At 37.5% G+C, this 12,448-nt stretch overlaps 1 protein-coding gene across 2 annotated transcripts in view; it reads left to right on the forward strand.

Moving 5' to 3' along the window:
- The window catches only part of MSH2 (mutS homolog 2), a 55,987-nt gene that overhangs the window by 25,149 nt on the left and 18,390 nt on the right, over positions 1 to 12,448 (forward strand). For both annotated transcript variants that reach the window (XM_074863934.1, XM_074863935.1), the window contains 2 exons: positions 2,628 to 2,827; positions 7,911 to 8,020. In XM_074863934.1, coding sequence (XP_074720035.1) covers positions 2,628 to 2,827; positions 7,911 to 8,020 — 310 coding nt within the window. The remainder of the gene's footprint in view (positions 1 to 2,627; positions 2,828 to 7,910; positions 8,021 to 12,448) is intronic.

The following is a 12,448-nucleotide window of genomic DNA, read 5'->3' on the forward strand; positions in this document are numbered from 1 at the left end:
CACAAATCTTGTTCTGTGTTCTTGCAGTGGGTATCTTTAAGTATATTCCTGTCTACTTCTCACAAGCTCTGTATGCATGCTAAAACTTTAATGTATCTTTTAGAGATTCTCCATGTTTCCTAACTTTCTTGGAAATAAAGCACCATTAGGCGTCAGTAATGTCAGTCTTTAAACTTATTTCAGGCAATAGTTGAATGGATAAATGTAGAGGTAGGATTATTCTCTTGTCTTTTTCATTGACTTTGTTAGGTATAATGCAGAAAGTTCACTGGAGTGGTGTGAACACTTTCTGCAACAGAAGGACATGCCTTCCAAATTTTTTATATACAGGGGTGTGTGTCTCTTGTGTTTCTTGAGTGACTGTCTTTACTAATTAGCTGAGGCAGTGTACCACGTTAACCTCTGCGTACCGTTTCCAGTGTCTAGCACTTTCTGCAGAACACTGTATGGTGTAATGTAAAAAATTTGTCATTTCTAATGCAGTTTGCAAATGCATATGTTCCTGTTATTGAACCTGATGCATTTTTCTGCCAGTAAGCAAAACAGTGGAAATAATGTGGTGAAAGCTGTCCTTTCTCTGCTTGCATGTCTCTAAATGAGATTAACTTCCCTGCTGAAGCCAGGCTATTGATAGATAGCACGTTAATGTGATTAACCAGAAATCAACACAGTATATCATGTGTGGAGGTTTCTGAAGGGGGCAGAGTTCTTCCTTCATATTTCTGAAGTGTGACCAAGGAACACTGACCTCTCTGGTGTTCCAAAATAAACAATACCTGACTTCTTTGTTAACTGTGAATGCAAAGTAATGCAAAATATGTAAAGATGGCGATGTTAACTGATGCAAAAAAGAAAGCAAGAAATGTATGAAAGTTTGCCTGCGTTCTAGTGGGGAAAATATGATTTAATGCTCTGTCACTTCTCATTGAGATTTATGCTTGCTTGCAGCACTTAAAAAAAAATATTTATTTCACTGTTAAAAAAACAAAACAAACCAAACAAATGTCAGGGAGGAGCAGCAACGACAGGCTGAAGGAAAGGCAAGCTGGGAGTCAGTGGTCATAACAAGGCAGGTAGAGACAGTTACCCTCATTGATAAGGGCATAGTCCCCCAGCACTTTGCCTGAGGCAAACAAGTTATATCTGGTGGCAGTAACCCGGTTTGGCCAACAGTCTGGGCCTCCAGGCAAGTCTATAGTGATGATCTGAGGTGAAGCAAGGAAGACAGTGGGCCACGGTCTGGATCAGTGGGGTGCATGGCCAGGCACAGGTATGGCTGTAGCATAGCTCAGGTGAGAAGCAAGGACAAATGCCTTAGTTTGAATGCAGCTCTTGAGTGAGGGTGAGGAGACCCCGACAAGACTTCTCACACCTCTTTTTTACACAACTCTTCACAATGGTCTTTACTGGTAAGATTTGCCTTCAGGAATCCCAAGCACCTGAAACCAGTGGCAAAGTCTGGAGCAAAGACACAACCTCATTAGAGGAGGACCAGATTAACAAACATTTAAACAAACTGAGCATTGTGGGATCAGTCTTGATTGTCTCAGAAAGGTCATGATGGTTGGAGGAGACTTCTGAAGGTAGGAGTGGCATTTGCTTTCTTGCAATCCTCAAGTAGGGCAAAAAGGACTATCCAGAGAATTACAGGATGGTCAGCCTCATCTTCATCCTTGGGAAGGTGATTGAGCAAATAGTACATTTAGCAATACTCTACAGGGCAGGATGGTGATTTGAAGTAGTTGGCATGGATTTACAAAGGGAAGATCATGCCTGACCAACCTGAAAGTCTTCTACAACAAATTGACTCAGTTGTTGGATAAGGGGAGAGCAGTGAATATTGTTTATCTTGACTTGAGCAAGCCTCTGTCACTGTCTTCCGTTACATCTGGTGAAGTATGGACTAGATAAGTAGACAGTGAGATGGGCTGAAAACTAGCTGAACTGCCATGCTCAAAGGATTGTGATCAGGGACATCAAATCCAGCTGGAGGCCAGCCACTAGTGATGTATCCCAGGGGTACTGAGGCCAGCCTTGGAGATACCCAAAATGTGACTGGACACAGTCCTGGACAGCTGGCTCTCGCTGATCCTACTTTGAGCAAAAGGGTTGGAGTAGTCAATGTCCAGAGGTGCCTTCCAACCTCAAGGATTCTGCTTCTGTGCTCCAGGGTTGCACAGCTGCACAGTGCCAGTATTGGCCTTGACCACAGGCAGCTGCCAAGAGTGGGTTTTTTCCTACAGTGTGAGTTTTAGTATCTGTTCTTTCATAGACTGCTGGATGACTTTTTGTATGGTGCAGGGAAAGGATTCATCTCAAAGTAGCTTCTGAGCTTCAGCATACCTACAGAGCAGATTTTAACATTTGTGTGAAAGTTTCAGTCCAATGCTGTTCACTGGATACTCCAACTGTTAAAAACTACCGAAGCATGGCATAGGCTAACTATCCTTGCTTTCTCAGCTCATGCATTGTCCTAGTTTAATTAGTTCTTTTATCAGAAAAGTTGACCAATGTATATAGCCATAGAGAAAGGGTAGATAGAACCTGTCAGATAAATATTTTCATTTTAAGTGACATAAAAGAATTATAGACCATGCCATGCTAATTATTGTTATGAACTTATTTAGGTTGAATTTGGTTGAAGCTTTTGTGGTGGATCCAGAACTACGTCAGTGCCTTCAGGAAGATCTCTTACGTCGCTTCCCCGATCTTAACCGGCTGGCAAAGAAATTTCAGAGACAAGCAGCAAACTTACAGGACTGTTACAGAATGTATCAGGCTATTAATCAACTGCCTAATGTTGTACAAGCACTAGAAAAACATGAAGGTAATGCTACCCCTGTCTGTTTTCAATGTTTTATAATACTCTGATGATACAAAGAAATAGTGTGTAGAATTCCTAAGATTACTTTTTTCCTCTATAGTTTTGTTGCAGGAATAAAGCTTAAAGACATTTGAATTTGAAATGAGCTGAAATGCTAATCAGATACTTAAACATAACCAAATCTTTACATGAAAAAGTGTTCCAATTAGTGTATAGTTGAAATACTTGAACTGTTGGGTGATGGTGTGGTAATCTTTGATGTTGACTTGTGTCTAAGAATTCTGGACCAATTGTGTGTGCATTAGGATCTTACAAACAAGACACCGTTCAGGACTGTTGTGTTCCTTTTGAAGACACTTTCCACTTTGGGTTGTAATTAAACACAAAAAAACCAGTTTAAGCATTATCAGTATAATTTGAATGGCTTGCTTTTTTTTTTAAATTGTAATGCTCCTGTATTTGATAAGAGTATCATGGCAGGGTCTCTTCTGATCTTCATTAGTAGGAAGCTTGATGCTATGACAGCCAAGTCTAGAAAATACAAAGGTTACTATTTCTTTTCCTTTTCTATGTGTTACTAAGAAAATGCAGAGTAAGATAGTGTCAGTGTAACAGGGGGGTGATTCAATACAGCAATAGCGGTCCTAGCCTGTCAGAAAACATATTTTTGTAGAAGCCCATTAATTTGTTTGAAAATCTCTTTGCATAATGCAAGTATGAAAGCCTTAAAGAGAAATATTTTCTTTCCTGTATTTGAGTAGACAGTAATATCACCCAGTATCTTATACTTCTCTGTACTGTAGTTTTAAGACTTTGAGTAATGAAACTTATCTTCTAAAATCTTAACACAGCCAGCAACCAAAAAATAATTTATTTTCAAAAGCAGTTAAACTCTAAAACTGGTAAGAAACTGGCAGATAAATTTTTTTAAGAGCTGTGCCATGCTTTAGCTAGCTCAGTCATGTCCTTTTGGCTTTTCCAAACAGACTCTGCTTGGTTTTGCCTTGTCATAGAGCTCTTGGATTTCCATCTTAAAATGAGGTATTAGTTCAGAATGCTTGCTTCCTGTCTTACTTCTTTTTCTATTAGTTGTCATTGGGATCAACAGAGTATCTCTGTCATAACATTGGGGTAGGAAAACAATTCCATTTTTAGAAGTTTTGAGGAGCAAGCTGTGTTAAGACGAACTGCTAAGCTCACCATATGGAAAAATTAATAGACTGCGAAAGGTTCTTGCTGTTTTCACATGAATTGGTTGGCCTTAGTAGGACATTCATCAGCAGTATATCTAAGATAATTTAAAACAGGTGAAATGTGTTATTTTTATTTTTCTTTGTACTTGTACACCCTTGTTTAAAGTACAGGAATGGTCTGGTAATTTTGAATGTATGTGACTGATTCAGACTGGATCTGATAATTTTCCTTTTTAAGACTGTACAAAATCTTTTAACTTGTCAAGAGATGGAAAGACAAAGTTTTTTGACAATTCTTACTATCTGCCAGTTTCAGAACTTTCTTTTCCCTGTGAATGGCTATGGGGAGATACAGCAACTACATTGCAAAATGATCAGCAGTGGTTGCCTTTCCCTTAGTATGAAGCATTGCTTTGAGATGCTTGTTTTTATGGATGATGAAAGCTGAAGAGGGGGGGTAATGAGTGAAGAAGACTTTTTATTTTTTTAAACATAAGAAATCTGCGTAAGATGGGAAAGGACTCTGAGTCATCAAATCATTTTGCTATAGTTGGCAAAAGGGAGCAGTTCATTACTCAAATTGCTGGGGCATAAAATCTAGGTACTTACAAGATGTCTGTCTTCAAGAAGCTGCTGAGGCATCTTCCTTCCCATCTCAGACTGACATTCTTTATTTTAAGCCTGTAAATATGCAGGATACAGGAATTGTGTGCTGGGTTCCAGGTGTATTTTTACCCTATTGTATACAGTGGCTTGAATAACACTCTTTACTGCTTTTGGAAATGCCTCTTATTGCATGTTCCAGTACTGGTCTTTCCATGACTGTTGCACTGGTGTGTTATAACCATGTTGTGATTGAATTTGTCGTTCTCCCATCCTTTGTCGTTTCCAGCTGATTATTCCCCTACTCATAGTGGAAATTTGTTTATCTATCAATGCATGATCTTACTCACTGTTAAATTTTACTTCATTTCAGTTAGTCCAGTTTTCAAGGTCAGTTAGTTGAGTTTCTGATTTATTTTGTTCCAATTTCATCTACTGATATCTTCCACATTGATTATATTAGTGAGTTTTATAAGCAGCCTTCTTTTGTACATCAATATTATTAATTCACCCATCTTAAAAAGATAAATGCTTGTATGAACCCTGGAGGAACTGTACTGCTGATGTCCTTACAGCTCATTCATCTTTTGCAAGTCAGTGATCTCCTCTTTATCAGTCTTCTGATCATTGTATCAATCATGAACATCTTACTATTGCATATGATACCATATTGAATGCTTTAGAAGAGCCCAGATCAGGCCTACAGATTTCCGTTTGCGTTAGACAGTCAGTTATCTCAGCAGATGTTGCGCTATACAGACATGATCTGCCTCTAGTAAACCTGTACTATATTTTATCCCAATTTCCATTTTGCTCCTTGTTCTTTCCTCATAATTTTTTCTAAGACACTTTATACCATCAAAGTCGCTGGTTTAAGTGCATTTAGTTGTCGAGTTGTGTCTGTTTTCCCTTGATAGAATAGTGTCAGTTTTCATACTTCTGGTTGCTGCCAAACTAACTATATAAATGTTTCAAGTTTGAAGATTAGTGCTTGATTTTTAATTTTTATACAACGGTTTAAACCATATTAATAGTAAAGTCTTTAATGCATATAATAAAGTGCTTATCTGCGCTTCAGGGTGGTTTAAATTAAAAATTAAATTAAAAACTGTACCTGGAAGCAGATAGGCTTTGTGATCAATATGCATCTCTGCTTTTGATGGTACATAGGTCTATTATTCTTTCTCTCAATGGTTAGCTTACATGCTGATAATGTTGAGTAGGTGCAGAATAGTTTTTTTACTATGCATCTTTTATGAGTTTGTGAATGCAGGTGCAAGACAAGTTGGAGTTTAATTTAGAATTTTTCAAGGGTGTTTCTTGATCATATTCTCTTTATGCCAAGTGTTACGCTTTCAAGAAAAGGATACACATGCAACTTTTATAAATCCTCAGTATTTACTGACTCCACTGTTTTACTTCCTTCAGGTGTTGGATACTGAATATGAAGTTGGATTGAAAGTGTAAATCAATTTTGTAATGTATCAATTTGAACCATATCATAAATATATGTAAATACATTAGTATTTTATTTACTTAACAAATTAATATTTTGTAATTCTTGAATGTGACATCTTCCTATGGTGTCTGAAGATGTACTGTTCAAAGTTAAACAATGAAATGGTGTCACGAAACTTTCCTACTCCTTTCAATAAAAAAAATTGTAATCACTACTTTAAGTTCAAGCACAATCATTTTTCATTAATTCAAGAATACTGAAGATCATTTCATTGTGTGCCATGCACTCTGTCAGCTGGTGCACTGGGAACTGCTAAGTTCACTCTGAAGAATGGATGTGAAACTTCTTTTCTGCTCTTCAGTCTCTTCCTTCTTTACTGTCTCCTTTTATTTTCTAGGTTAGTTTAGATGTGTCTTAAAGGAGGGGAAAAAAAAATGTGACAGAGCAAGCAAGAGATTTGGAATAAACTTATTTCAGATCTCTTAGTTTTGAAGATTTTTAGTTAGCCGAAGACTCCATTTTTACAAGTCCAATAATCTCTCAACAACACCTAATTTTTTTCTTTGTTAATAGATACTAATCAGTTAAGAGCTTTAACTTTAAAAGCTTGGGAGAGTGGGGAAGCAAAAAGGCACAGGAGGAAAAGGAAACAAACCAAACTTTTTCTTCTTGAGTTACAGGGCTGAGAAAAGAGATTCCCTTGGGTAATCATGTCCTCACTGTGTGACTTTGATAAATTTGTATGGAAGTTTTTTTTAAGAAAGATTCGGACTTTTTCCATAGTCTGGCAAGAAATTGGGAGGCTCTGGAATAGCCAGAGCTTAATTCTGTGTTTCTCTGTTAATGTGTAAAGTCTTGCCTGTAAACATTGGAGGCAAATATCATAATTCTGTACTTAATCCAACGATTTTATGCTCATAGCATGGGATTCTTTTTGAGGCATTTTGTGTAAATCAGTCAATAATGCTAATCTTTCTGAGATTAAATCATAACTTGAGGTGGCTGCAAATATGTAAACATTCATTTACTTGACAGCATTTTCACAGCTGGCTGCTGGGTAGGTGCTTTTTTGTAGGCCTGAAGAAAATACTTCTTTCACAAAATTGGCAATATCTGTGCATGCTAAGTTAACTGTGAACTGCGTTTTGTGTTTGATGCTTACAATGTTCTATGGACTTCCAAGCAATATGTGTGCTATGCAGTTATATTTGGTGCTACATAGTATCTGTGCTAACGAAATATGTTGGAAAAGACTAATTTAATTTTGATGACTTCTTGCTTAGTGGAAAGATCAATGACTATAAAGATCTGGTTAGAGTAGATGGTCTTTATTTTAAGGAAAACAAACCCAAAACCCATACACCTCAATTTCTATTTATGTCCATATTGTAGCCTACCAAACATTCCCAATTTTTTGTAATTTTGAATTAAGAAAAATTTAAAACTGAGTGTGGATGATGAGACTTCCACTTTGTATCTTTAAAATTGGTTGCTGTAGAATATCTGTTCTCGCACATAAAAGGTCGAAATGGCTTTAGTAAAAAGTGTAATGTTCAGACAGCAGGTTTGCTTTCTAACTGTTGGCTCTAGTTTTACTCATACTAGAAGGGAATTAATACCACCAAATATGAACAAAGATGACAGAATAGGTACAAGCTTAATCAGAATATAAATTGGATAATGCCATTTTTAGAAAAAGATATGCATGTGTCAGTAAGATAATCATAACCAATCTTAATAAAAATTAACCGGCTATATAGTCATACTGTTCATCTTGGAGAAGTAAAGTTGTGGGGTTTTGTGAATGATAATTCTTGTTTGTTCTTAACAGGAGCTCACCAGATGTTGTTGTTGGCAGTGTTTATAACACCTCTTAATGATATCTACTCTGATTTCTCAAAGTTTCTGGAGATGATAGAAACAACATTGGACATGGATAAGGTATGTGCTGGTGTGTGGGAGGGGGTTTACTTAGCAATTAAAGTTTCTTATTGAACTTTGCAATCTGCTCTACACTCACTAAATTTAATTGATCATCTATATTAAGTAGTTAGAGATAGTTTAGCTGTGGAATATATGAAGACTGTTATTAGTATAGCAGTTGAATATCAAGAGAATATTCACCCACTGTCTGAAATTGTCTAGCTAATGAAAAAATGCTTTGGGTACCTGGATGCTGTGGACCTGAAACTATTTTTTAAAAACCTCACCAGTATTAAAAGTGGGGAAGTTATTTTGTCACTCTTCTACTTCTTTGTATTTTCAAAATTATTGTGGTATATCTCAAATTTGGAATGTAGCTAGAATATGTTTATTACATATTTCTCTGCTTCTATCAAGTTCATTAGACTTGGTTCTATTTGGTGGGATTAAGTCTTCATAACTAGCAGTTTGCCTCTCTGAAAAATGATTGACTAAGGTATAAAGACTGACTTTACTTTCCAGTGTAAAGACACATTTCTCACTAGAGAGAAAGCTACTGCAATGATCTTAGCCTTTCGTCTACACTTGCTTATAAAATATTACTGGTGATAGAACTATGCTTGCAAGGGAAAACTGGCATTTTTTTTCAGAGGAAAAATTGGCCAAAGAAAGCTGGAAGAAACATTCATATTCCTTAAATCTGTAGTGGAAGTGAGAAGGGATGAGTATGAGTGAGTGATTTGTTGTTGTTTAACATTGGACACTTAGGATGCAGGCAAAAACGTGAACTGTTGCTTAACTGGTTGAGACGATGCCAAGGTTTTCAGTGAGTTTTTTCCTATTATATTTGTTAGAGAATTGGGGAGACTCATTTTGAAATGTACATGCTTGGTTAGAAGCATACTTAATGTTCCTTTCTCCATAAGATGTTTCAGTCATTTTGGAAAACTTGGGAGGCTTTTATGATTGTTGTGTCAGTCTATATGAGATCTACCTAACCACCTGCCAAGCATGGTAGTAAGGGCAAAAGGAACTTTTGAAACTGCGATGGCTTTAAAATTTTGAACGTGCATATTTTTCTGCAAAGGCAGAAGCACCGCATTTTATCTCTTTGTATTGTGTATGCATTCATCCACTGCATTTTACTGTTTAAGGAAAGTCTGTTTGATTGACATATTGCTGCAATTTATGATATATGCTAATGAAGAAATTTATAGCTTTATACTAGTTACAGACCATCTGTTGATGCAGTTTGTATGCCCTGGTACTCTGTTTTCTTTAAAGCTAACAGCTGTTCTAAGCATTCACCCTTCATAGTCCAGCTCCTCAAATTTCTTTTCAGCTTCTACTTTAAAAATGTTTTGTTGTCCTTCTAAACAGAATAACAAGTCAGTTATTTTTAATCAAGTCTCATAGAATCCAGTGTGTCAGATTTGGTTTTTTTACCTTCAAGATACTGGAAAATGGCTCTAGATAAGCCAACACTGGTTTTACCAGCAGAATAAATGTTGTCCATATGAATGCTAAAACTTGAACTTTGACTTGAAATTCCTCTTAGATTTTTAGGGCGTTCAAACAAAATACCCAGCTCTATTCTGAGTGTGGTTGAAGGACAGGTTGTCATAGCAACTAAATTATGTCAATAATCCATTCTAATATAAAAAGAAACATCTAAGTTCAGAAAGTGTGGGATGTGGTTATTCATTTACCTAGCTGTAATAAAAGTTGAGAAACTGTCACTTCCATTTCTGTCTTTCATGGAATCATAAGGGGCCTTCGAAAAACCATCTACTCCAACCTCCTCCTCAAGTAAGGGCAACTTCAAAGTTTGTTAGTGCTTTCAGTATATAGTATTTTGGTTTGAGTATTAAGAGCACAGCCCTTTACAGAAGGACTTGTTTTTCAGATTAGCTAGCTAGCTCAACATAGTCCCAGAGTCTGCAAATTATTTACTGTCACCTCATTCATTTGAGCACCTCTTGAAAATGTGACTCACTTGGGTCTTATTTCATGTAAGTAAACATATGCAGGTATGCAAGTGTTGTCAATGATGTGATGTTAGCCTGCTACTTACCACATTAAATATTTTATACTTTGAACATTCATTTCAGAGTAGATCTGAGCAAAAACTTACTCTAAAAAAAACGCAGTGTGTTTAGTAGAACAAAAGGGAATGTCTAGCTGCTGCTTATCCATATTGCATTAAAGGACTTGCTTTCGTGATAACCCTTTGCATGACTCCTGCCAGTTAAAGGTTATATATAGAGTGAAGGTGGTAGCAAGAGTGTTCAGACCAATATGTTGTGCATGTCTGTTGCATTCCTTAATTTCTGAGGCAAACTTAATGTTTGTATTTAAGGCAGTACTGAGTTGTAGTTTAGACTTAAGTGCATTTCAGTAATCAATATATCAGTGAAATATCACAATGGTGATGAGTGTTTTTATTCTTCTTTTGGGGAGATGAGAGGAGAGTGAGTTGGGTTCACTGGTATTTCCTTCCATTTTTCTGGTGAGGTGTAGTCTTACTGGACCATAACTGATGGTAGATTCATTAGGTACAAAGCACCAAGAACTCAAATACCACATTCCTGTTAATGCTTGTCCTGCCAGATTGTTGGCGCTGTGGAAGAGAAAAGTAAAAATTTTCTTTAAGTGACTTACCTAATTATATCTGAGATACTGCTGTAGGAGGAGCACAGCTTGAGAAGAACGTTAGAGGGTAATATAGTTGTGGGTGCCTGATGGTTTTTATATATTAATTAGTAGCACAAGTTTTTAATATTTTTAGTAAACCATAATCATTTTACTTCCTTAGCAGCTTAGCTGAACTTTTAATTAAATTTTAAAATGCTTTCTATTCACTTGATCACGCTTGGCTTTCACTTGGGAGAGTGTGGTTAGATGAAGCAGTTCTGTTTGTCACCTGCTAAGGGTTACTTCATGAGGCCTGAATGAGGAAGGAGCTGCCCTATAATAGTTGGGGTGGGTAATGCAATATATTAGAAGCTGTCTTCAAACCTGGATCTTACACATTTTTAAATGCAGATTTTCAGGCTGAGGTAATGGGATATAGACTGCTGGATGCCCTAAAGACTTGGTATCTACACCTGGAAAAGCCACTGGGTACTTACCCTGGGGCTGGAGTGCCTGGTCTGCTGCGAACTGCTTCTTGAACTGCTACAGTCCCTAGCCTAGCCTATTAATGTAAATAGAAGCTGAAGTAATTTTACTTTTAATGCTCCTGTCGTGAAACTTCACAGCAGTTTAAGTTTTATTTCTTGGGCACTAGCAGCTTCTGGGTTCATTTATCATCGCAAGTGTGTTGGAGCCGTAATGGAGTTAGCAATGAGCACAGGAAAATTAACTCCATCCCCGTGACTGCTGGACTGGGCGGTGGGTGGAGCAGTAGCATGACTTTTTTGCACATTATAAGCTCTAGCCACATATGGATCTTTGCTTGCAGTGAAATGGAAGCTTGCCTTCAGCAAGGAGGCCCTGAAGGGTGGAAGTGCCGGGCACAGCTTTGGTTCTGGTCAGCCTCTGACATGGCAGCCTGGGTGAAGGCTGGAACTGACAGCCAGGCTGGGTGGCCTTGCTGGGGCTGCCAGAGTGTTATGGGTCCTTGGGAATGATACCTTCCTTCTTCTGAGGTTATGGGATTTCTGCGGTTTATTCCAGGCTTCAAATAATTCTTTGAAGCTGTGAAACAAAATTACTTTTCATTTCAGTGTGAACCTTGGTCGTCTCATGAAACCAGTTGTGACAAGGGCTGGCATGCATGGCATTTGCATCCCAGCATTTTTGGTTTCTATATTAGATCCAGAATCTGCCCTACAAAACCAGCAATGGTCTTTTCTGCTGTATGCTGTCATAAATGTTCATTGCTGTTCTTTTAGCAGAATTATTAAGGGATTGGGAGGAACAGACCTATCAACAAGGACAGAACAGGGCATGAATTTGTTCGTATCCCTTTAACACCTCCAAGTTTCAAGATGGTCCTCTACAATCTCATAATCCATTATTTTGTGGAGTCTACATCTCTGGTAAAGCAAGAGAACTTTGCCACTGCAGTGTGTTTGCACGCAACATGACTGGAACCAAAATGGCAGGCTGAGTATAATGCCTTGCAGTGCTGGTAATCACACAGAGAGGATAAGCACCAATGGTTCAGTTTTCCATGATGCAACTTCTGTGGAAGATCAAATTATCTGTTGGGAGAAGATCATTCTCAGAATAAAGTAGCAATCCTTTGAATATACAGTATGCTATGCAGTTTCTTCATATGATAATTTACTTCTCCCTCCATTTCAAATTCGAAATGTATAAGCCCTGTGGCTTTCATGTCCAGATTGGATTCCCAGGTCTTTGTTCCAAGTTGCTGCAAAACCTGGGAGTCTTCAGTCTAATGCTTTTACAGTTGTTTTGATGCACAGCAGATTTGAAGTG

Source organism: Strix uralensis, chromosome 3, assembly GCF_047716275.1.
Source record: "Strix uralensis isolate ZFMK-TIS-50842 chromosome 3, bStrUra1, whole genome shotgun sequence".
NCBI classification, from domain to species: Eukaryota; Metazoa; Chordata; class Aves; order Strigiformes; family Strigidae; genus Strix; species Strix uralensis.